At 37.4% G+C, this 25,261-nt stretch overlaps 4 protein-coding genes and 1 long non-coding RNA gene across 6 annotated transcripts; all 5 read left to right on the top strand.

Annotated features, from left to right (window-relative positions):
• The first annotated feature begins 676 nt into the window (after positions 1-676).
• LOC137728765 (pyrophosphate--fructose 6-phosphate 1-phosphotransferase subunit beta) lies at positions 677-5,834 on the top strand. The gene is made up of 16 exons (XM_068467522.2): positions 677-1,255; positions 1,495-1,656; positions 1,749-1,870; positions 2,098-2,151; positions 2,229-2,335; positions 2,545-2,650; positions 2,927-2,990; positions 3,087-3,175; positions 3,433-3,564; positions 3,723-3,893; positions 3,982-4,097; positions 4,317-4,428; positions 4,603-4,687; positions 4,946-4,990; positions 5,099-5,167; positions 5,375-5,834. The coding sequence occupies exons 1-16, from the start codon at positions 1,054-1,056 to the stop codon at positions 5,455-5,457; spliced, it is 1,719 nt and encodes a 572-aa protein (XP_068323623.1). The 5' UTR covers positions 677-1,053; the 3' UTR covers positions 5,458-5,834.
• Positions 5,835-10,777: 4,943 nt separating this feature from the next.
• Positions 10,778-12,215, top strand: LOC148693938 (uncharacterized). The gene has a single exon (XM_088677399.1). The coding sequence runs from the start codon at positions 10,909-10,911 to the stop codon at positions 11,986-11,988; it is 1,080 nt and encodes a 359-aa protein (XP_088533525.1). The 5' UTR covers positions 10,778-10,908; the 3' UTR covers positions 11,989-12,215.
• Positions 12,216-16,355: 4,140 nt separating this feature from the next.
• Positions 16,356-17,433, top strand: LOC148693937 (uncharacterized). The gene is made up of 3 exons (XR_015952192.1): positions 16,356-16,661; positions 16,749-16,838; positions 17,183-17,433. It is a non-coding gene; the product is annotated as an uncharacterized LOC148693937 (long non-coding RNA).
• Positions 17,434-18,320: 887 nt separating this feature from the next.
• Positions 18,321-19,953, top strand: LOC148693936 (uncharacterized). Its single transcript, XM_088677308.1, has 6 exons — positions 18,321-18,530; positions 18,625-18,684; positions 18,793-18,929; positions 19,094-19,211; positions 19,354-19,443; positions 19,776-19,953. The coding sequence occupies exons 1-4, from the start codon at positions 18,321-18,323 to the stop codon at positions 19,104-19,106; spliced, it is 420 nt and encodes a 139-aa protein (XP_088533434.1). The 3' UTR covers positions 19,107-19,211; positions 19,354-19,443; positions 19,776-19,953.
• A 1,255-nt stretch (positions 19,954-21,208) lies between these two features.
• On the top strand, positions 21,209-25,252 carry LOC137728043 (uncharacterized). Of its 2 annotated transcripts, none has more exons than XM_068466921.2 (14): positions 21,209-21,565; positions 21,765-21,859; positions 21,965-22,132; positions 22,237-22,367; positions 22,525-22,672; positions 22,811-23,085; positions 23,174-23,298; positions 23,575-23,618; positions 23,697-23,828; positions 24,026-24,103; positions 24,235-24,317; positions 24,396-24,518; positions 24,795-24,855; positions 24,937-25,252. In XM_068466921.2, the coding sequence occupies exons 1-14, from the start codon at positions 21,436-21,438 to the stop codon at positions 25,102-25,104; spliced, it is 1,761 nt and encodes a 586-aa protein (XP_068323022.2). In that variant the 5' UTR covers positions 21,209-21,435; the 3' UTR covers positions 25,105-25,252. The 2 variants fall into 2 exon arrangements, 1 of the variants encoding a protein (XP_068323022.2); XR_011067921.2 differs by having other exon boundaries at positions 21,212-21,565; positions 24,436-24,518.
• The last annotated feature ends 9 nt before the right edge of the window (positions 25,253-25,261 follow it).

Raw genomic sequence — 25,261 nt, 5'->3', positions numbered from 1 at the left:
GTGTTCATGAGTTTCCATTCTTTCAGCCTTTCAATAGCTAAATTACTGTTTATCTGCCACTAGTTAGTACTATAGTCGTACGATCCAGTCAGTGGCGAAAGTAGAAAATATTATTGTGCGGGTTAGTAAGAGTAGTGTGCAGTTTAGCATGTAAATTGACATTTTATCGAATGTTAGAAAATATTATCCGTCGACAAATGCCAACAACTTCTAAGTGAGCATGTCAATTGATGTCAATAGTATGGAGAATTTCTGAGCTTGGGGGTCAGTTGACTCATTATGCCCCAAGGTAGATCCGCTCTTAGTTTGATAATATTCTTCTTTACTTATAAATGAGAGATCTTAAATCCGATTCTCGCTAAAAATAAATTTCAATCAAATTATTATGACTGGTCTATTGTAAGACTTAACCAACACTCCTACACTCTTAATGTAAATAATATCGTAAGTTCTAAATTATCGCTTATCCTACCTCGTACTGCCTAAAGTTGCCAACACAAATAAGGGGCACTCGAGGTCCAATTCTCACCTAACACGTTTGTACTCACGGAAGATAAAATTATGACTCTGACCCAGAAATTTTGGGTTTTGAATTAGGCCTATAATTTGGTAACCCAAATGCTGGCCCAAATAATTGGGCCTTATAGTTTTATACCCAATTGCCAATCAAACGAGAGATCCGCGAATCCGGAATATGCCAAAGCACGTCTGGATGTCTGGCGCCCACCAACCGCCGGATCGTTAGGTGTCTATCTAAGTAGAACCCGCCACCCACTATCGTCTAGACCACCATAACATACCATACGCCACCACATCCGTGAATCTGGTCCGTCCAATTCCCCAAACACCCTCGCATCCAATGAGCCACCTAACATTCCGCTCCAAGGCGGAGAGTCCAATGATGTAAACTGACGTTCGTACCCTGTCAACCCCACGTTTAAACACCCACGCTCTCACTGTCAGCAGTCAAACGCCATCCGACAGATTTCACGCTCCGTTCGCAGTCGTACCCAAAAACTCGAAGATCTCGGAGACACTGTCTGTGTTTTAGCCATGGCTCCAGCATCACTGGTTGCTAACGGCGGTGCCGCCGCCTCCGTCGAGGCAGTTCCTGCTCCAGTCACCGGCCGATTCGCCTCCGTCTACAGCGAGGTCCAGGCCAGTCGTATCGACCATGCGCTTCCTCTCCCTTCCGTGCTCAAAAAGCCCTTCAAGGTCGTCGAAGGTCCCGCCAGCTCTGCCGCCGGCAATCCAGGTCAATTTCTTCTTCTTCTTCTTCTTCTTCTTCTGTGCTCGGATCCGTGCGTTTTTTGTGGCGTTTAATCTCGGAGAAATTCGACTTCTTTTTGTTGCCGCGAAAATCATGAGAAATAAAGATTAGATTTTGAAGTTTAATTTTAGCTGATTAGATTAGCGATCAGACAGACTGTAGAATCTATGCGTTCTTTGGATTTTCTATTCCGTTTTTTATCATCTCTCGTTTCGGTTTCTCAGAGGAGATCGCGAAGTTGTTTCCTAATGTTTTCGGTCAGCCATCTGCACTGTTGGCGCCAAGTGATTCCGTTTCGGGTCTACCGGAGCAGAAGTTGAAGATTGGTGTCGTTTTATCTGGAGGCCAAGCGCCCGGAGGGCACAATGTGATCTCCGGAATTTTCGGTGAGTGTCTTAATTATCAATTTGTTGTATGTTTCTTAAACTTCATATGCTTTTTGAATTTTGGTTGAATTCGATCGGATTTTTGGTGTTAGATTACTTGCAAGACCGCGCCAAAGGAAGCACAATGTATGGCTTTAGGGGTGGGCCTGCTGGGATCATGAAAAACAAATACATCGAACTTACCCCGGAGTATATTTATCCATACAGAAATCAGGTGAGTGTTTTGAGTGTGAATTTTTACCTTCTGTGAATCTTTTACCTCAAGTTAATTGTTGTTGGGACCAATTATCTGGCACGAGGATATGTGCGTGTCTATGTTTAAATTCTTGAGAGCAATGTGCATAGCACATGTACTTAGCTACGTATACGCAGCTGTATAATATGTAGTTGCATTTTGGCAAGAAGATAATTGGCGTGTCGTTCATATTTTCGTCTTTCCAGGGTGGTTTTGATATGATTCGCAGTGGAAGGGACAAGATTGAAACTCCAGAACAGGTGACTCTTGGTTGGTTTGTGAGGAAATTCATGTTAAGTATATTTGTCTAACCATTTAAAATGGATATGAATTGTAGTTTAAACAAGCACAAGAAACAGCTGTGAAGCTTGATTTGGATGGGCTTGTTGTTATCGGTGGAGATGACTCAAACACAAATGCCTGCCTCCTTGCTGAAAACTTCAGGTATCTTGTGACGAAGTTCTTTGGAATTATTTTACTTGTCATTTGAAAAGTGAAGCCCATTGATCTAATTGTGAGAGGAATAGTTTACCTTTGTTTTACACTCACTCTGTGCTTTTTCTTCTTGTTAAACATATTCTTTTGCACAGCGTTAGTCTTTTCAGACAAACAATTCGGGTTTTGTAATTGTTTTGTTTTATCTGTTAAACTAGGGGGAAGAACTTGAAAACTCGTGTGATAGGTTGCCCCAAAACCATTGACGGTGATTTGAAATGCAAAGAGGTCCCCATAAGTTTTGGATTTGACACTGCTTGCAAGGTGATGACTATAACTTTGAACTTTTTTTCTTTTTTTTTTTCACCATTAATAATAATTGATAACTCAAAATGTACACCTCCATGTTGTATTGTTATATATTTTCATCTTTCCTATCACAAAAATGAAAGCCCCCTTAATTCCTATACCTAAAATATCAGATGTAAATTCTTCCTAATCACAGGAGTTCAATGAGCATTTAGACACCTTATTTGATACATTTAGCTAAAATTCACTGTTTCATCATAATTGTAATAGGCTGTTAAAAACTTTATGCAGATATATGCAGAAATGATTGGCAATGTCATGACAGATGCCCGGTCAACCGGAAAATATTATCATTGTATGTAAATGACATTTCTGCTAGTTACGTACTTAATTTTTCAAGCTTATGTTTTCAGTATACAATATAATTGGGTGTATGTGTATCTGTCTGTAGTTGTACGACTTATGGGACGTGCAGCTTCACACATTACATTAGAATGTGCTTTGCAAACTCATCCAAACATTACAATTATTGGAGAAGAGGTAGTTTTATTATAATTTTTTTTTTTCATATTCAATTTGCCTATATCGTTTTTTTATTAATTAAATTGGTGTTGTGGGAACATTAACACAATAAGCGTTGGTGTCTCTGTCACAACTTGATTGACCCTTACTTTCTGATGTCCGTTATGTATGCATGTGGAAAGTAAAGACCTCTAACTATATGGTGCAAAGTAATATATTGGTGCAACCAAAAGATATCCAATTGCCGAAGACATCTGACTTATATCTTTCTTCAGGTTGCTGCAAAGAAGCTGACACTGAAAAATGTCACTGACCACATCGTGAATGTAATCTTGAAGCGTGCTGACCTTGGTTATAACTATGGTGTCATACTTATCCCTGAAGGTCTAATTGATTTCATTCCTGAGGTATTATTCATGATCTTTAATATAATATCTTTAAACCCTTCCTTCTTCGTAGTCCTTTGTTTACTTGGAAAGCAAGTGTGCTACTGTTTCACACATAGATGCACACTCAAATAACTGCATTGACTAACATATAATGTTTGTAACCTTGCCATTTGCAGGTGCAGCAACTTATTGCTGAATTGAATGAGATTCTGGCCCATGAGGTTGTAGATGAAGATGGGCTGTGGAAAAAGAAACTTACAAGCCAGTCTCTAGAGCTTTTTGATTTCCTACCTGAAGCAATCCAAGAGCAGTTGATGCTTGAAAGAGATCCTCATGGAAATGTTCAGGTAGATTTTTCATTTTCCAATTTGACTTAAATCTGTTCGGTGATTTTCTGGCCACATCATGCATGCTAATCTTTATTTTTACCACTAGGTTGCCAAAATAGAAACAGAGAAGATGCTTATTCAAATGGTCGAGACAGACTTGGAGAAGAGGAGGCAAGAAGGTTCATATAATGGCCAGTTCCAAGGACAGTCTCACTTTTTCGGGTACTTTTTAACTTAATGACATAATCCTAAATGTGGTTTCAATGATTAAATGCAAGTGCATCCCATGTGTTGGGCACTTGGGTTTTGAGGGTAACTGATTTGTTCGCTGCATGGATTGATCATTTTATTTTGGATACAGGTTTAGTGGTTGTGTATCGGAGATATTGCGTAATGTTTGCATCCCTAATTTGTTCACCTGTTGTCAATATTTTTTTGTAGGTATGAAGGAAGATGTGGTTTACCAACCAACTTTGATTCTACCTACTGCTATGCATTGGGTTATGCCGCTGGAGCTCTCCTTCACGGTGGAAAAACTGGGTTGATATCATCAGTTTGTACCTCTATCCTATATCTCACTTATTCAGTCTGCCAAACTATATTCTTTCTTAATTAGGCTTGTATTAGTTGCTGTTGGTTCCATTTTCCATTGTCATAGACTCATAGTTGCATTATTTCTGACTATTAAGTCTTTTTATGCATGTAATTTTTCATGACGTGGATCCAGGTTGGGAATTTGGATGCTCCTGTGGAAGAATGGACAGTTGGTGGAACGGCATTGACTTCATTAATGGACGTGGAAAGGAGACATGGTATAGTAAATCTTTCGTTATCATTATTGTGCAGTTGTAGGTTCTTTTCCTGGGTCCTAGGCATGCCATCGGATCATCGTCTCTCCAAAAATAATGGCAGTCTTCTTTTAAACTATATAAATGGGCTTCTGTGTTTTTCAAAAGTTTTCCTTTGGAAAGAGTAGTTAGGATCTTTTATATGATGTATTGGATGTATCTTGTTGATCCGGTTTCTTCTAAATTATTCGAGATTTTCTGAATGTTGAATTTGTTTTCCAGGCAAGTTCAAGCCTGTCATCAAGAAGGCAATGGTGGAACTTGAAGGTAAAGATTCCTCCGAGAGTATTTATGTTTTTGTTTTTAGGCATAGTGTGATTCAAGTATTATGTTATAACGATCACACTCAAATCTTGATTTATTTTGAATTTTCAGGTGCACCATTCAAGAAATTTGCATCCCTGAGGAACGACTGGGCTATCAACAACCGTTACATCAGTCCTGGTGGGTTTTGAATGCCACTATTCTATGAACTTCATGAGTTTTTTCCTTTTCTCGGTCTTGGTTTTCTCCACCTGTAATGGTTCGCCTGGGTTATCTAAGTCCAACTAAACTATCGGCGATTATTCTTAGCCATGAGTCTACGTTGTGATTTCCATTTTAATCGCAGCTCCATTTCTCTGGAACTCATCTGAAAATTTTCTGTTGCAGGTCCCATTCAATTTCACGGCCAAGCATCCAACGCTCTCAGCCACACGCTACTCTTGGAACTCGGAGTTTCTGCTCAAGCATAGAGTTTCATTTACCCCTTGCTTGTGAAATATCATATAACGTTGGGAAAACAGTTCAAGATTTCGTTCAGCATCCTTGTCTTCTCTTGCGTTTGAGTAGAATAGTGACTTTTTGTACAAGGACGATAATGTAGAAGAAAATTCTGCATCGAAGTGCAAGACATTTGGGTATTTGTCGACCCAAGGTATCCACCCCATGTTTTTGCCTTGAAGAAAGTTCCGCTGCTACATTTCTCTGCACCGAAGTGTAGCCAAAGGATATGTCGTTGAAGTACAAGTACACACTTGTTTAATTTTGTTCGTTGTGTTTGCTGGATTTAATTACTCAATTTGACGGTTAGAAATAAACAGGGGGTCTAAGAAAGTACTTCCCTTCATTATTCTTGATCCAACAAACATTATTCTTGATCCAACAAAAATGGAAATCGGGCCAATGAGTATTGTTTGCTAGACTAAAATCAAGCAAAGCTCAAAAAAAACATAACGAGGTTAACCCTAAATCGGGTTACGATACATTAAACATGAGCATTGTTTACTCAACAAAATCCAGCAAGAGCAAAAGATGACAACGTTGACCATAAATCGGGCTAGGCTACGTCCCCAAGCATTTTGCTTTGGAACGTAGCAAATAAGTATTCGTCCAATCTTGTCCTTTAGATCAGCTTCATCGTCGTCTTCCACCGTTGACTTCATCATCTACATTACGTGGCACAGTCTCAGTGTCCCTTCTTCTTCTGTTTTTTACCCATTATGATCGACGCATGATTGTATTTTCTTTTTCGTATATATCGTTTCGCTTTCAATCCTAAACCCTAAAGATTGGATATTCAGGCATAGTACAATATCGTTTCACCTTCAAGCCAAATGAGTAACGATTTAAAGTTTTACACGAAAACGGAAATATAGTTGTTAACCATCATAACAAGTCGTAAGCATCGAATGACGTACGACAGTGAGTGTTGAATGGTGATGATCGAGGATTCAAAGCTCTTTGAGGGTGCCAGGCCCCAACCAGACTCTACTAAGCTTTGTGGCTCTCGGTTTTGAACTTTTGAGCATTAGCTTGTAACTGCAACATTACTTTGGAGTTATCTCAATCCAATTTAAAATTTCCACCTTCAATTGTTCGGTTAATTTGGAATACCTTTGTGGTGCCATCTTCGTTATAAGTAAATTTCTCTCTGAGCGATCACTCTCTACTATGAGTTGGTTTTTCTCACACAGCAAAGTGTTAGCTTGCTACACTTGTAACAAGTATAATAAACCCTATTCCATTAGCTAATCCTTAATCACGTTTGTTAGGCTAAGTAGAAGATTTAGTGAACTACCATCACCTCTATATAAAGCTTTTTGTAACTGATAGAAGCATTAGAAGATAAAGATAATGATCGAAAACCTACCTGAATAAGCCATGAATGGTCAAGGAAGAGCTTCTACTTTTGTTCGAAAAGAAAAAAAAAAAAAAAAAAAAAAAAAAAAGGAAGATCTTCTACTCACTAAGAACTCTATATTCTTGCTAGTAATAGGACTTGTTTTCTGTAAAGAATAAATGTATGATCCGAATATTAACTCTAACCCGTTTTCATAAAATGTATTGTATGTCCAATAGATACAAGTCGAATAGTGTCTTTAGTCACAAGAGAGTTTAGAGATGAATTGGGGACCACTATCTTCCTTCTAATGAAAGTTAATTCCATAAATATTAGGAAAGACAACATCATGTGAAATTATCTATATTTTTTCTTTCCCAACACCAAAAATAAAAAGGAAACAAATTAAAGAGAGAGATGTGAAGATTGTGTCTTGTGCACTTGTTTTGTATTAGTTGTCAAAGCCCAAATATAGTAAAATTTGTGGGGACTATGGAGAATAGTTCACCTAACCTGTAAAGTTCTAAAACCATCAAAAGCTAGAATTTAAGCAATATGGACCCCTTTATAGTCACCATACATTCTATAGCATGTGTTCATGTCCTTGTAAAGATATTGGAGGCCTAGCCTTCGACATTTTGTGCTTCATGACAGGCTGTGACTTCGTTTTTCAGGAATCCTAACTTGCATTTGTTTTTTTAATTAAATAGAATATAACCTAGCCTACCCTATCCATTAGAAACTCAAAGATATTAGTACGTACTAAGCCTAATTATTTAATGATTTAAACTTGGTAGGGACTAGGATTCTAACTTTAAAGAGTGTAAGTGTATTTGATGTGAGTCACACTAGGCGCTTTTTAACCGGTGCTCAAATCAAATTTGAGTATCTATTATCTGAATCAGTGGCAGATTTAGAAACTTAACTTTAAAGAGTCTTAGTGCATGGGATGAACATGTAGTCATTTACTGAATTGCATTGTGTGCTTATCTGCAGATGCTGACAACTTTCTAGTGAGTTTGTCAATAGATGCTGACAGGTGTTGAGCGAATCTGTTGACATATGTCGACTACTTTTGAACGAGCTTGTCAAAAGGTTATGACAACTTTCAAGTGAGCTTGTCGACATATGCCTATAGATCCCTGCAGAACATTGTCAATGCGTGTTAACTACATCAAACACTTAGTAGGAACTCCTAAATTCCGTACTATATTTTGAGTCCTCGAAGATCTTCTCGTGCATTTTTTCTTCTTGTTTTTCCAACCATCAATGGGTCTCAAACCATCATGGTTCTTTAATAAATCCGCCTCTAATCAGATCTATGTGAGCGACGTCTAACCATAATCAAGGTTTGTTTGGAGGGGACCCGTTGCATTGATGGAATAGGTTGTTCACATGGCTCATCATTTTGCCTACAAACAAACGCCATTAACAGAGGAAGAGATCGAAAGAAGGAAATCCTCGATTGCTATATATGCTTGATTCCAGGCCCACAGAGTTCGCCACCATTACTGTCACACAACAACTTAGCCGTCATCTCATCAAAGGTTTCTTGTTTGTGATGAGGTCCACCCGAAATGTTGTTGTCATGTTGTGGTGTGATGAGGATGGCTATTGCATGTGTTTCGATACTGCCACGACTCCATGGAGTATATATATAAATGCTTTTACGTAGTGTTACTAGTTCACGTATTATAATATGAGTAAACAACATAAAATTATATATAATTTGTTATATATTGCTTAGTCTCAACACTAAAAAACTTGTCGATTAGATATGCCAAAAACTGAATTGATAACTTTCTACATTTATTTCCTACTTCACATTTGTTTTTTGTCTTGGACTTGTGTTCGTTTGGTTTGATGGTTGGTGGATATTCAGCATGTTTTGTGGATTATTACAGTCCGCAGAGCCAGCTGAGATGCCGAAGAATGCAAGTCAACTGCTGATAAAACGATAACTAGCTAATTAATTAAAGACATATTTCTTAATTAGCTACTTAGTTTTATACTATGAATAGAGAAAATCTTGCATGCGAACATCTGGATTCGTGAGTGAGTACTGTGGCACAGGAAAGTGCTGTCGAATGCGGATGTTTGTATAATTGTATGCTAAAACTTCTTCTAGAAAACTTATCAGATACCCCAAAAACCTTGGACTAGTTCTAAGCACGCTTCATTCGTTCGTAATAAACAGAAACATACTACGTACAATCATCCATGTTATTTATGTAAGACCCTTGGAGAATTCGGGACACAGTTGCGGATATTCAACGGCTGGCTTCTTTTTTTAGTGCATACATGGAGCCATGTCTATTTATAGACTAACTTTGTGGTTGATGTTGTGACTAGTCTGGGTCTTTTCCTTTCTAATATGTATGTTTGTGATCGTGAACTCCCTTTACAAGCCACTTTCACTTTCTTATTTGATTGTAACGATGCTAACTATTCGCAAGGGTGCATAAGTATCATTGCTTTATGTCACTGCAGTAAACACCATATGTTATTAATCTAGTATTATGAGAGATATGATTGTTTTTTATGATTTTGGATCAACGGATCGTTTATGAACCGGGAGAAATAACAGTGGTGGTAAATGTCAACGCTTTGAAATGATTTTGGGTAAGGCAACTTGGTTTTTTTGAAACCCCACATCTGCCCTCATTTCACAATATTGTCCACATTATTTGTGATGTTGTTATTTAATCCACTTTTGTTTGTATATATGTTGTCACTACCTTGCTAATAATTGGATTATCATCATCAAAAAAAAAATATATATATATATATATATATATTGAGATTTTTATGACACATATGGGATATACTGATATTTGAACATTAAAATTGAGATTGTCAAAATTCAGTTATGCAAATTGAGTCGTCAAATACATTATATTCTAGCACATTGTAGATTTTTGATCAAATACATGCAGTATATAATTTGATATTGTATCAATTGTTTTGGTTATTTCTTCTTTCTCACCGCCTTGTGCTGGTTTAGAGTGTAGAACTACTTTGTAGTCCAACAACCAAGTCTTATGTGTAATTTGACTGGCCTAATCCATTATCATCATTCACTAAAAAATGGTTTGGAAAACTAATGACTGTTGATGGAGAATTCTAACTTGTCTTTCATTTTTCTATCCAATTAGAAAGATATTGAAGTCGTTGAATAATTAAGGATTGGACTTGAAGAAAGCTAAATTAGGCATGCGTATGAAAAGATGTACATGAACGATTAATTAGGTTTACATAAAAAATTCTATAAAAAGAAGATTAAAGTTAAAGATGTAAATGTAGTGGTATGGTTGGTTACCAAATTTCACATTAGGATGTACCATAATGTATTACGGTACGTCTCCAATCATAATCCGAAAACCATAGTTGGTTACTGAATTACCGCTAACAAAGAGGAAGAAATGTTTGTATCAGTCAATATACGCGTAAGGAATGCTTAATAGTCATTTTTAGTTAATGAAAATTTTACCTGTCAATCGAAAGTGAATTCGCATTTGCGTGTCCGTATAAATAATGCGTTTAGTCATACAATCTATAATAAATATGTGGCATGCCTTCGGATTCAACCGTCATACCAAACACTTTAAATTCACCAAATGCATTAGTCATTGTCCAACTTTTAAAAGGGACATCACCATTATTCTCCTTTAGAGTTAGAAGCTTGCCACTTCGACGTAGAGAAATAGACCTCAACATTGAATAGCCTCTAAAATATCGTTGTATAAAATAAAATAGTTATCATCCAACTTTTCTTCTTCTGCTATTAAATTTAAGTTTGAGATGTCACAATTTTAACGTTACTGTTTTATCATGCAAGTTTCTTTCTCATCTCTATTTATCGAGAAATTTATGTGTGACAAGAATAGCGTCACATTATTTTATCATTCTGCGTATCTATTAAGTAAAAAAAAACTAAATACATATGTTGTAATTTGAATAAAAAAAAGAATACAACGTGAATATCTTGAGATCGCTTACTCCCGACTCATCAGGAAACAAAACAAACTTCCCACTCCACTCATCTCTCTCTCTCTCTCTCTCTCTCTCCAAAATCTCCGTCTCAATGGAGCACAGCCCCAAATTCAAACCCCTCCTTTCACAGAGCAGCAGTCGAAGAAGGCGAACCAGCACCGATTCCAACTCGCCCGAGTTCGAGTTCTGGAGAAACCCCTCTTTCCCTCAGCCCAATCTCCTCTCCGCCGACGAGCTGTTCGTCGATGGCGTCCTCCTCCCTCTCCACCTCCTCCCCCCGCCTCTCCCTAACAACTCCGACCCACCCGACCCATATCCAAGATCTTCCGACCCAAATACACAACCCATCTCGCAACCACCTGTGCCTGACCCAGAACCTTTATTGGAACCGGACCCGGAATCGGAACCGGGTCCAGGACCCGAGTTGTCAGCTGCTCCGGTAACCGCATCTAAGCGTTGGAGAGACATTTTCAAGAAGGGGGAGAAGAAATCAGTCAAAGGCGACGAGATAGATAAAGACAAAGACAAGAAGAAAGAGCGGAAGGGCGGCAGGAGCGGAGCGAGCTCGGCCGAGCTGAACATTAATATATGGCCATTTTCGCGCAGTAGATCCGCCGGAAACGCGTATACCAGACCCAAACCATTCGGAGCTCAGGGGACCCGAAAGGTGAACAGTGCGCCGTGTTCAAGGAGCAACTCAACGGGGGATTCGAAGTCTAGAAAGTGGCCGCCTGCGAGTCCGGGTCGGCCCGGAGTCCATTTGGGTCGGAGCAGTCCTGTTTGGCAGGTCCGGCGTGGAGCCTCCGCGGCTGCAAAGAGAAACTCCGAATCACAAGCTCGAAATGCTGAAAAAGGTACAAAACAAGAAGTACCCGAGATTCGCCGGAGCAAAAAAACGGCCGGATCAGTTGTCGCCGGCGGCAGTGGCTCGAAAGCTAGAGTCTTGAATTTGAATGCTCCGATGTGTATTGGGTACAGAAGCCATTTGAGCTGTAGAAGTGGGAATAGTGCTGTAGGAGTCGGGGTCGGCGGTGGCAGCAGCAGCATCAACCTTCGTGGTGGTGTTAGCGGCGGCGTTAACGGTGGAGGTGGCAATGGCATCGGTGGGAGTGGTGGGGCTGGTGGTAATCTTTTTAATCTGCGCAGCCTTTTCACTAAGAAGGTGTATTAAGTATTTAATTAATCATCTCATTAGTCATCACTTAATCCTATCTTTCACTATGTAACTTAGTTTTGTACGAATTTGGGTCCATTTTGTATAATCTTCTCTTTATTTCTTCACTAAGTGGAAAAGTTTCTTCTTTTCTTCTGTAATTAGATCGAAAAGTAAGCTTAATGTATATATTTTGCTGAATTTAAATCAGGTTTAATATTGAGGTTAGTTTGGACTTTTGAGCACTTTCTATGCTTATTTTTATGGATTTCTGAAGCTTGACTTTATTGGAAAAGAGTCCTCGCTGAATCATTTTCTTAGAGATTTTGCGATCGTGATCGTTCATCGTACATTATGTGATCAGTTTTCGTTAAATACTATTTATATTTAATTTAGGGTATGCAAAAGATAGTTGTTGTGATAAACAAATTCAGATTGTAAACCCTTTGTGGTAAAATTTGTTAAAATTTAAATCCAAAATCAAAATTTCTATTGATTTCTCCGTTAAGCTATATAGTCTTCGACAAGTTTCTCATCAATGTTCGAGAAATTTACTAGCTCAATCTAACCAAGAACAAGCTTTAATTCCAACAATCCTATATGAGCAACAATGAATCAAAGTCTTCGAGCTCTAATTTGATAAAGTTTCCTTTTTTCTCTATTAAACAAAACTTGATTTGATAATTATATAAATTGTATCCATATCTTCTCTTCATTTTATTTTTAAACAAATATCTTCTCTTTATTAAATTAGAAACTAAAAATCTTCGACTGAAAAATTTAGACCTAAAAATAATATATTAAGTATTTTTATAACCTTACGTTTTCTATTCCATCTCCCAAAGTGTTGGTCGTCAGTAGTTTAGTCTGTTAAGTAGTCTGACTTTTTAAACAATTTCTACCGTTTGATATCTTAGAGACAATTTTCAATATTGAAGAAAAAATTGTTCCAAAAGAAAAAAAAAAAAAAAGAGCAATTGTCTAGTCAGTTGAAGAAGGGGTGCGATCAAATTTAAATTTATATCTCTCTCGTTATAGCAAAAAAAAAAAAACACATTTATATATCTCGAAAATATAAATAAATGTGACTGTAGTTACTCTTAGAACATAACAATTGACTAAAGCATTATTCTAACCAACTAGCTTATGCTATTTTTAACCGACTACATATTTGAATTTGCATTCGTGACATAACCTAAATATGCCAATATCTTGACTCCATATATGCAAATGGAAAGCATGGCAAAGCAATCAAGAAAGTGAGGGATGGGATAGGAATATGCCTTTATCACAAAAAGAAAGTGGTGTGGGTTTTTAAGGTTTCACAAAATTGGTTCCTTGGTACCAGCTACTACTACTACTCCTCATCCTAGTATACGGATTTTAGGATGGTGATAATTCTCCATGAATAAATTGTTCATGGCCTTACAAGTTACAATCCGAGTGGATGGGTTCCTGTGGTCCTGCAACTCAAAAGACGTTGGTTGCTATCTTTCACTGCCTATATAAATTGCCAAGTCTAGTAGCCGTTTGGTGCCTAGGACAGGAAAACATTCGGAGTCCAAGTCTAATTATCAGTTAAGTCCTAGTACATGTAGGGCGATCAAACAACGATCAAGGTAGTCAGTGATGGAGCCTATATGGGTTCATTGGTTGTCAATTACCCCAACAGCTTCAAAATCCTTTTGTATATTTCACTGCTTCTAATTTTGGCAAACTAAAATCTTAACTTCCTCCTTCTTCTAATTTTGTTTTCTTTTATCAAACATGCGTCTCTTTTTTCCTTTTCTTTTTATTGTGTACGACTCTATTGTGCGAATCAAGTGCTCCATTAAATGTCTCAGTTGACAAGTCTTGGCAGCCTTACATTACTTCACAATTTCCTATAAGCTGCCTTCAAAAAGTCTCTACTAATCATAGTAGTTGTCGCGACATACGTTGGCGTAAGATTTTGGTAAATGTCGACAAGAATCTACAAGTGTCCACAAAGTGCTAGATGAAATGGTTCAATGAAGTTTTCTTGTCAATTATGACCCTATTACTTGAAAATCCTAACCCCGTCACTGCAAATATTAAATTAATTTAACAAATATAAATATAATTTCGTCCAACTTAGAGCGAGCCACTAGAAGAAGATGAATTTAATTTTCACCGTAAAAGATTCGATAACCTAAACATTGCCAACTAACCAAACATCCATTTGGGCGAGTCTAACGACATTTTACTTGCTCATCAGTCATCACCAGAAGGTTTCTTCAAAAGATGAGTTGGTACTTGGTAGGTAAATATTTTACAGAAAAGTAACTTTCCCTTCTATGAAAACATATTCATTCAAAGTTGCTGGGAGGACAGCTGGTTGAATTTTGTGGCTTTTGCTAGATAGACACAAAATGACAGGGTAGATTGTACACATTGGTTCATGAATTTTTTTTGCTATTACCCTTAAGTGATGGTAATGGTCACCACCTAAGTAACTCTCTCTAAACATGTAAATTTAATTTTTCTGAATGTCAAGGTTTTTTTTCTTGATAAATGGTTTGAATTATTTATTTTTATGCTTGTTCAAGAATGCTAGAGATTAGGAAGCATTTTTCCTCACCACATAAATTATGGTGTATGTTCATCATACACCTAATCATCTGTCATGTGTCCTTTCAGTTAACCTTGACAATGATTAGGTAGTCGAGAGCTGCTAGAACATGGCGATCCTCCGCCCCCCTCTGTCAAACCCTAACCATAGTGCAATATCACTTCACTTTCAAGCCAAATAAATTGCGATTTAAAGTTTTACACGAAAACGGAAATATAGTTGTTAACCATCACATCAAAATAAACTCCAAGAAAGAACCATGCGTGTTGACAAGCTAAGTTGGGATGGTCCATCAAAAAGCAATTGGAAAGAATACAAGTTATAGGAACTTAAATTGCCTAGTCGTAAGCATCAAAGGACGACACAGTAAGTGATGAATGATGATGATCGAGGATTCAGAGCCCCTTGAGCGTGGCAGGTCCCAACCAGACTCTACATATCTACAACATATGGCTTTGTGGCTATCGGTTTCCTAGGTAATAATAAGGTTTTGAGCGTTTACTTGTAACTGCAACGTTACTATGATGGTATCTCAGTTCGATCAAACAGTATGCACATACCAGCTCCACTGTATCTTATGGTTATTTTTTATATCTGCAAACGCCGAATCGATCAGTGATTATGCCAATTAAATTATAATGTTTATTAGGAAGAAGATGTATGCGTCCAACAACTTATACTAAGTTGGCCATCGCGGCTAGATTTGAAGGTTTGAATTGCGTCGGTGGTAATTATTTAACTAAAAAGTCCTCTCTTATCTCATTCACTAGAGTTTCAAATGAAGGATGGACGACAAATATTTATTTATATGTTTCTCTTAATTATTACTAGTCTTCTTAGTCACAAGTTACCGAAGCTTGGTCCTTTTACAGCTATAGTACATGTTTTCTGAGAGATTTTTCCGAGCGTTGGATATCAAGCAGTACTCTACATATCATACTACAAGTAGAGGAAATGCTTTTTTTTTTTTTTTTTTTTTTTTTTTTTGGTCCTCCATTTATTTCATGACATGTGAAATACGAGGCGTTAAAAATTTCATGACATGTGAAATACGAGGCATTTTTTAACATAAAATGCATATTTAAGTTATGCATAGAAATAAGAGGTGTTAGATCTTTTAACTTAATGAGATCTAACAACTCTTCCACATATGTGTAATTTAAACACAGTTTGACGTGGACTAGAAAAAATTCACATGTTTTACTATTGTAAATGTGCACTCGTTCCGGATGCCAGTTGGAGAAACTTGGAGACTCAATCTGTAAAAGAAATGTGATACTTGGAAATTCTCTGATTAATTTGCAAACACGCCCTGATAAGATAAACACGCAGTTTCCATGACACAACAAGCACAGCGATCAATCGATATTTTCAGTTGACCCTTAAGAGAGAAGCTATGGCAATTTTGAGGCGAGCACTGACAGCTGGTCGAACATGGCAATCCGTCCCCGTCCGTCAAACCCTAAACCCTAATCCTCCTTAGTTCAGCAGTATATTGATATTTCTAAACCCGCATTGCGCTTTACTCCTGGCGCTGTTGAGGAACAACAGGTAAATGCACTTAAATGAATTACTACGTTGGTTTTTTGTTCTCATAAACTATCCATATTTTGGCACTATTTCGAACAAAATTTACACGAGTTTGCAATGGCTATAGGCTTCAATCAAGTTCCAAATTCCTGCGACACGTGACGCTGCACGGCTGATTGCGAATATTGCTTCTGGTCGTGGACTAATAATAGAGCTTGTGGTCGTGGACTAATAATAGAAAGTGGTGGTGGTGTGCATGCGCGCTTATTTTATTTTGATCCTTTGGCGCAGGTACTGTTAGAAAAATGATTTTGGTTCTATCTGTGTTTCCTCAGTTCTATCACTTTCGGGTTAGACTTTATGCTGCGTCTTTTTTAGCCCTTTATCATTGATCTTGGGTTTGTGAACCAAAATCTGCTTAGTAGTGCTGTCTGTCCTTGTGAACTATGTCAGTCGAGTTTATTGGCAAGTAATACTAGGTCGCCTAGGGAAAAAGAAGGACATCGGTGGTGAAGGAGGGGATTTGCGAGTTCACGTATCCCGCTCAATAATTCCTTTTTCAGATAGATTTGTAAGTAACCATTTTATGCTGTTTATGGATATATTTCACTGCGGTTGGTCTTGAGATTCTCATATCAGTCGGCATCAATTGTTGCAGGAAATTGAAATTGTGAAGGATGGGAGCTGGAGTCCTGAAGTGGTGGATACTCTGGTGTCTACCTTTACTTTACAATTTACTGGTGTGAAGGTATTTACGTTTACTTATAACAGAGGGTTAAATATTTATAGATAAGAGCTTTACATATTCGAATGTATGTATATCTTTTTATATTCAAAACTGTTTTGTTTTTGTTCTACCATTGACATATATTCCCCATTCTCCCTTTTTATTCAGTGATCTGTTTAGGGATTTGAGATTTCTTGTAATCTTTAGCAGTAATGCCAAGGGGTTTTTTGCGTTCAAAAACTTTTTTAGCTTAAATGTTGAGTGGTTTTTGGTATTCATCCTGCAGCCTGCTCTCGATATCAAATTATGCTATAACTAATACTGTTCGTGCAAAATGAGTAATTAGAATTCATAACCTTGTGCAGGTCGAGCACGGCGAGCGCCGGAAGAATGAATTTGCAGCATTTGTAGGCTAGAGATGAGATTAACTCTTCTTTTTTTTGGTCAAGAGATGAGATTAACTCCTTGGTGCTTCTTCTATCAGTTAGATCCATTATTAATAGACTAAAGTATTTAGGATATACCTAGTTTTTCGTATTTCGATTTTTATGAAGTTAATTTCTTTGCTACAATTGATACTTATCGTTGGTTTGAAAGAGACGTATGTTTATTTCTAGTATCTATTAATGGATGTGTTCCTTTATTTATTTATTGTTATATATTATTATAGTGGAGATAATTGCTCTCATTGTGATCACAATTATTAATAGCTTGTTTCGCTCTTTACAGTAGGATATCAGGGCCTTCGCTTCCTGATTTAGATATGAGAGCCATTGGTTGGCTTCAATTGTGTGCAACACACCAGTTTCATTTTAAGAGATTTGTCATATATCTAGGAACTAAACAGATATCCGTTTAAGTTTATTTCTATCTTGACAACCATTGAATCGATCCAAACGAACATTAGTTTCAATTTAATTGAAATAGTTAATTAATCTCAACTCAACTCATTTTTTTCCGGTAACATGGAAAAAGAAAAAGAAAACACTAAGAAACAACTAATCTAGCTGTAGCAACTAGAGCAGTCATCTGAAAGAGTTTGAACTAAACAAGGAGGAGGCTCCGTAATCTTTTGAAACTCTATCTCGCTATTTAAACTCAATTTAGCTAACACGTCAGTTGCAAAATTATGCTCTTTATGAACATGTTGCACATTACAACTCCAATGCTCTATGATCGAACTTCTGCACTTCAAGATAAAACCATAAAGAAAATGATTAATAAAGCTAAGTGAATCATGAATGAGAAAGATCATCAAAACACAATCAACCTCTACAATAACTTTCTGACTTTTGCTACCTTCAACCCATAAAACGAAGGCCGAAGCTCAGCATGTAGAAAACTCTAACTCATTTATTAGACGTGTCGAGAGCTAAACTCAAACTCAGTCCATATATTAAACGAGAGTTTGACATATTGACCCATGATCCATCATCTAATAAATGGATCATGACAGGTTGACCCGAAATTGACACATAATTGTAAATTGGGCCCAAAAAATGCATGCCGAACCCGAATGGTTCGAGGCAATCTCTCGTGTTTCCAGCTGTGTTGGTTGGTTTGGCAGCTGGTTTGACCGCACTTGGGGCTATGTTTGCAGACTCGGCTAACTTTTATGCGTTTGTAGGGAGCGTAAAGAGAAGAGAGTCGAGACTACAAGCAACTGACAGAATGTTAGCCCATGCGCTACATGACTCCTACCTGGAGAGTAAAGTAGCCAACTTGTGCATCAAATTTGTGTGAGATTATTATGTCAATTAGCAACGCATACTTCTTGAACTAGTTTTATTCTTCTTTAATTCTGCAGGATATTGATGTTTCTAAACCCGCTTTGCGCTTCATTCCTAGTGCTGTTGAGGGACAAAAGGTTATTGCACTTAATTGATTTACCATGTGCGGTTTGTTTCTTCTCATAAAATAAACCATGTATATAGCACTCTTTCGGCCAAATTGACCCGAGTTTACAACGTTATAGGTTTCAATCAAGTTCCAAATTCCTGCGACTCGTGACGTTGCACAACTGATTGCAAATATTGCTTCTGATCTTGGATTAATAATACAAAGTGGTGGTGGTTTACATGCGCACTGCAACTATTTTTTTCCTTCTCGCTGGTATTGTTAGAGAAATTATTTTTTCTTCTATTAGTGTTTCCTCGGTTCTAACTTTCACATTTGGGTTATTTTTAAGCTGTTTGTTTTAGCCCTTCATCATTGATTGTGGTTTTGTGAACCAAAATATGCTTAGTAGTGCTATATTTCCTTGTGAACTTTGTCAGTCGAGTTTTTTGACAAATAATGCTAGCTCGCCCAGACAAAATGAAGGAAACTGGAGGTGAAGGAGGGGATCTGCGAATTCAAGTATTCCGCTCAGTAATTCCTTTTTCAGATAGATTTGTAAGTCTACATTTTATGTTTTTTATGAATATATTGCACTGCATTTGTTCTTGTTTTACTTTGTGCTGCTTCTTCAGCATACCAAAGATAAAGAAGTGTTGGCTTTTGAGATTTTTATATCAATCAACATTAATTATTGCAGGAAATTGAATTTGTGAAGGAGGGGATCTGGAGTCTCAAGGAGGTGGACGCTTTGGTGTCTACTTTTACTTCACAATTAGCTGGTGGGAAGGTACGTATGACTACTTATAAGCGAGTGTTAAATATTTATGAACGAGAGTTTTAATGTTCGATTGTATGTATTTTTTCTATATTCGAACTCTTTTGTTTTTGTTCTGTTGTGGACTTGTATTGCCCGTTCTCCTTTTTTCTTCAATTAGAACTTTTGGTATGTGATTTCTTATAAACCTTACCAACAAAGTTAAGGGTTCTTTGCGTTCAAAAACATTTTTTTAGCTTAAACGTAGAGTGGTTTTTGGTATTCATCCTACTCTCTTTATCAAATTATGCTATAACTAATATATTTGTACAAAATAAGTAATCATACTTCATAACGTTGTGCAGATCGAGCCCGCGGGGCGCCAGATGAATGAATTTGCAGCATCAGCAGACTAGAGATGAGGGGAGAGACAAGATGATTTAACTCTTTGGTGTTTGTCGTTTTGTGAAGTTTATTTCTGATGCTTGTTGTTTTGAACGAGACATATTTGTTTTTATTATCTATTAACGGATTTGTTTCTTATTTATTTATTTATTTTTGTAATAGAGATACTAGTAAACCCCAAAACGCATAGGCCATCCAAAATCAAAAATTAAAAAAATTATAATAATAAAAAATAAAAACCCAAAAAATGGATCTCCAAGAAAGAAGCATGCATGTTGACAAACTAAATTCGGATGGTCCAACAAAAAGCAATTGGAAAGAATACAAGTTATAGGAACTTAAATTGCCTAGTCGTAAGCATCAAAGGACGACACAGTGAGTGATGAATGATGATCATCAAGGATTCAGAACCCTGTGAGGGTGCCAGGTCCCAACCAGACCCTACTTATCTACTATATATGGTTTTGTGACTTTCGGTTTCCTAGATAATAATAACGTTTTGAGCACTTACTTATAATTGCAATATTACTGTGATGATATCTCAATTCGATCAAGCAATATGCACACACCAGCTCGTATCTTATGTTTATTCTCTATATCGGCAAACATTGAATCGATCAGTGATTAGGCCAATTTAATTCTAATGTTTATTAGGAAGAAGATGTATGCGTGGACCAATAGAAAGGGGTGGTGGTGTACACGCGCGCTTATTTTATTTTGAACCTTAGCGCAGGTATTGTTAGAAAAATGATTTTGGTGTGTTTCCTCAGTTCTATCACTTTTGGGTTGTACTTTGTGCTGCGTTTTTTTGGGGTGTTTTAATGAAAAGTCTACGTTACTATTTATTTTAACGAAAAACTACATTTTTACACTAAAAAGTTAAACCTCATAATATTCCCTTTATCCTTTATTTTGTCCACATCGTTAAAACTTAAAGTTTTCAAATTCTTTTCATTAGTTTTCCTTTTTTTTTTAAGCCCTTTATCATTGATCCTGGGTTTGTGAACCAAAATATGCTTTAGTTTTGCTCTCTGTTTCTTTCAAAATATGTCAACGGTGTTATATAAACCAAATGATTTGTCATCTATAGAAAACAACCAAATTTGCAAATCAAATAACATGTTACCAATAGGAAACAAGCATATTAATCAAAACTTGAATAATTATCCAATCATCAACCACCACATCATTTGGTTTACAAGATTTGATCTCTTAAACATTATTTTTAATAGAAACTCAACTCATTTATTAGACGTTGAAGCTAAACTCAAAACTCAATCCGTATATTAAACAAGAGTTTGACACGCTGACCCAAGATCCATCATTTAATAAACGGATCTTGACAGGTTGACCCGAAACTAACACTTCGTTGTAAATTGGGCCCAAAATTAGAGATGGGCTTTGTCTGATAAATTTACAAACAACCCCACCTGTTAAAAACGCAGTTTTCGTGACGCAGCGGCGACACCAGCAACCACCGGCGGTGCGTTTTGGGCGGTTGCTTGCTTGCTCGCTCTATATATAAGATTTTTTAGTGGGTGCGGTATTCCGCGCCACAATTACGCATACAATCAAACATAGCGGTCAAAATTTTCACTTGAGCTCCTCAGTAAAGAAGCTATGACAATTTTCCGACGAGTGCTGACAACTGCTCGGATATGGCGATCCGTCCCCCTCCGCAGAACCCCAAACCCTAATCCTCCGCGTGCTCTTTCACCTGACCTCGCTATTCCTCGCCTTCTCTGCCACCGTAAGTAACCCCCTCTAAACTTGTAAATTTTATTTAACTTTTCTGAATTTCAAGACATTTTTGGTGCTAAATGGTTTGAATTATTTGTTTTTCTGCTCAAGAATATTAGAGATTATGCCATTTTGTTCGTCAATATATAAATTATAATTAGTTCGAATTGGATAAGTTCAAAATTTATGCTTATGATTGCCAAATGCAGGGTCTTTTGAGCACCAATCTCTAGTGTTTCCAACTGTGTTGGCTGGTTTGATCGGACTTGGAGGCATAGAGGTGGCTTATGCAGATGCAGAGGAGGTACCTGTGCATCGATTTTTCTGGAGGATTATGTCGATTTCAATACGTACCGAGTTAAAGCTGCATTCTTGAACTAGTTTTAATGTGAATTTTTTAATTCTGCAGGATATTTCCAAGCCCGCTTTGCCTGCTGACCCTCCTGCTAGTGGAAGTCATGTAGACCTGGAAGAAATTACCAAGAAACAACGACAGCAAATTCTAGACCTCCTCAGAAGTAAAGGAATTGGACGCGGTTTTTATCCCCCCTTTACCGTTGCTGTTAAGGGACAAAAGGTTATTGCAGTTAACTGAATTGTTTTGTGTGCTTTGTTCTCATAAAAGAATCCATGTATTGTACTCTTTCGAACAGCGTTAATACAATCTTACAATGGGTATAGGTTTCCATCAAGTTCCAAATTCCTCCAGCGTGTGAAGCTTCACAGCTGATAGCAAATATTGCTTCTCATCTTGGAGTAAAGGTAGAAGAACGTGGTGGTGGTTTAGATATGTCACTACGTGCTTGGGACAGGTATTGTTAGAGCATTGCTTTTGGTCCTTTCAGTGTTTCCTCAGCTCTAACTTTAACAGTTGCTTAAACATTATGTTCGAGCCCTTCATCATTAATTGCATTTTTGTGAACCCAAATATGCTAAGTAGTGCTATCTGTTTCTTTCGAAATATGTCAGTGGAGCTGCTTGGCAACTCATGCTAACTCGCCCAGAAAAAAAGAAGGAAGCTGGAGGTGATGGAGGGGAATTAAAAGATGTGAGTAAGCATGAAGGAGATTTGCAAGTTCTCTTGTTCCACTCAGTAATTACCTCCTCAGATAGAGCTGTAAGTCTGTTTTATGCAGTTTATGAATATTATTGCAATTTGTCTCCTTTACTTTGTGCGGCTTCAATTACCAAACTCCAAAGGTAAATAACTGGTGGAATTTAAGATTTTCATATCGGTCAGCATAAATTATTGCAGGAAATTGAATTTATGAAGGATGGGACCTTGAGTCCCAAAGAGCTGGATGCTCTGGTGTCTGCTTTGCTATTAGCAGGGACAAAGTTATGGCAAAATAGTACCATGGAAAGAAAACCGAGGGAAGATACCACGACACAAATGCCATCTGCAGATAAACTAATAGCTAGTCTTGAGTCCATGGGAGTGAGAATTTATGGAATTAATGAACCCAATGTTAGTTCCACAAGAAAAGAGATTTCATGGGACAATATTGCTGGATATGATCAGCAAAAACGGTGGGTAGATAACTTTTTTTTTTCTTCCTTAATATATGAAATTAATAAACCCTATGTTTCTTACCAGCTACTCTTGCTCATTGTGTAGAGATATAGAAGACACTATTCTGTTGGCTCTGCTTAGTCCTGAAACATATGATGATATTGCCCGTGGGACTCGTTGTAAATTTGAGTCAAATAGACCTCGAGCTGTACTCTTTGAAGGGCCACCAGGTGCACTGATCAACCTTGTATAACTTTCTATATTTTTCAAGATACATTTTCTTCAACTGACCTACTGAATTATTCACATATCTTTTATTCTTGCTTGTCGAGAGAATGAGTTGGGGAGATTTTGGTTACCAATAGTTTTAACGACAGAAATAGTCTTAGGGGTTTTGCTAAATATTGAATGTGTGAGCATAGTCCACTTCTTTTGTGCCTGCTTTTTGCAACTTACGAGAATTATGCAAATGCATTAGTGTTGATATAATGTGTATCCAATTTTAGGTACGGGGAAGACATCTTCTGCTCGTGTCATTGCTAATCAAGCGGTGAGCTGCTAGGCACTACCATTTTTGGTCTGTTAATCTTTTGTTAATCTATTCTCATGTTCAGTGACTGTTTCGCAGGGCATCCCATTGTTATACGTACCCCTTGAGGTTATCCTGTCCAAGTACTATGGTGAGAGTGAACGATTATTAGGAAAAGTCTTTTCACTTGCAAATCAGCTTCCAGATGGTGCTATCATTTTTCTGGATGAGGTAATTGAAGCAATAAATCCCTAGCCACCTTAGAGACATTCATCCCAACTCCCAAGTTTTATGACATTGCTGTGAGACTAGTAACATGATGCCCTTGTAGGACTGTAGTCGTATTTTGTATCCTATTTGAAATCATGTAGTTGGAGGTTGTACAGTGTTGTGATAACATTGCTTTCTGTTATTTTGACTCTACTCAGATTGATTCTTTTGCTATTTCGCGTGATAGCGAAATGCATGAAGCCACACGGAGAGTCTTATCAGTTTTATTGCGACAGGTGAAATTTAATACTCATTACTTCACAATAATGCTGAAAATGAAACTTTTTTTTGAGTAATTTGGGTGGGAAACTTAGATGATTAAGAAGCTAAGTTGACGTCCTTATTAAGTATTACTCTTTCCGCACAGATTGATGGATTTGAACAAGATAAGAAAGTGGTTGTAATTGCTGCAACAAATAGAAAGCAAGATCTTGATCCGGCCTTGATTAGGTATGTTTTCTTATTTGAAGGATGATAGAACCCTAAGTTTCCATAATTGTTTGCTCACTTTTAATCAACAATGTGCAGTCGGTTTGATTCAATTATCATGTTTGACCTACCTGATCAGCAAAATCGTAAGGAAATAGCCGCTCAGTATGCAAAGCACCTGAACGAAGCTGAATTAGAAGAATTAGCATCAGCAACCGAAGGGTATGTTTAGGTTCTGACGAACAAAAATCTTTTACCTCATTTCCCCAATTTAATCACCATGTGCATGGCAAATGCCATTCCGACTCCTGGTTTTTACTTCGTGGGAATGAGTTATTCTCGACACCATTATGAGTTTTTATGGGTCAATGAACTTTAATTTTATGTTTATATGCTACAGAGTACAATTATATCGTTCCTTGGCTTATCAATCTAACAATGCTGTAGTTTTGAAATTGTAATGTCAGTTCATGCTTTTTCTTGTCCTTCTGTTTTCAGAATGTCTGGAAGGGATATTAGAGATGTCTGTCAACAAGCTGAGCGGTCGTGGGCATCAAAGGTAAAGAATATCTTCATCTTCGTATCCCTCTCGCTCTCTCTTACCGTAGTTTTGGCAAGCTCATCTTCACGGTTTTGACAGATAATCCGAGGACAAGTACCCAAAGATGGAGAACAAGGCCATCTTCCACCTCTGCATCATTACATCGATAGTGCTAGGAATCGACAGAAGGGTCTACTCAGTTCCGCACAGCAAACACCCCAAAATTCCGACTCCAGCACAGAGAAGCGCAGACTCGTAGTTGATTAATTTCATAGATATGCTTATTTATGGGCATATAAAAGGCTATATATCCATGATAATTTTATATGCGCCCCAAATTTTAGCAGACAAGTTAGCATATAACCAATGTAATGACTAAAATAGTAAATTTCATCTACAAAATTTGATCCCCCAAGTCACTGAC

Source organism: Pyrus communis, chromosome 10 (genome assembly GCF_041283825.1).
Source record: "Pyrus communis isolate YQ-2024b chromosome 10, ASM4128382v1, whole genome shotgun sequence".
NCBI classification, from domain to species: domain Eukaryota; kingdom Viridiplantae; phylum Streptophyta; class Magnoliopsida; order Rosales; family Rosaceae; genus Pyrus; species Pyrus communis.
The sequence above is the reverse complement of the archived record's forward strand: the minus strand, read 5'-3'. Positions and strand labels throughout refer to the sequence as shown.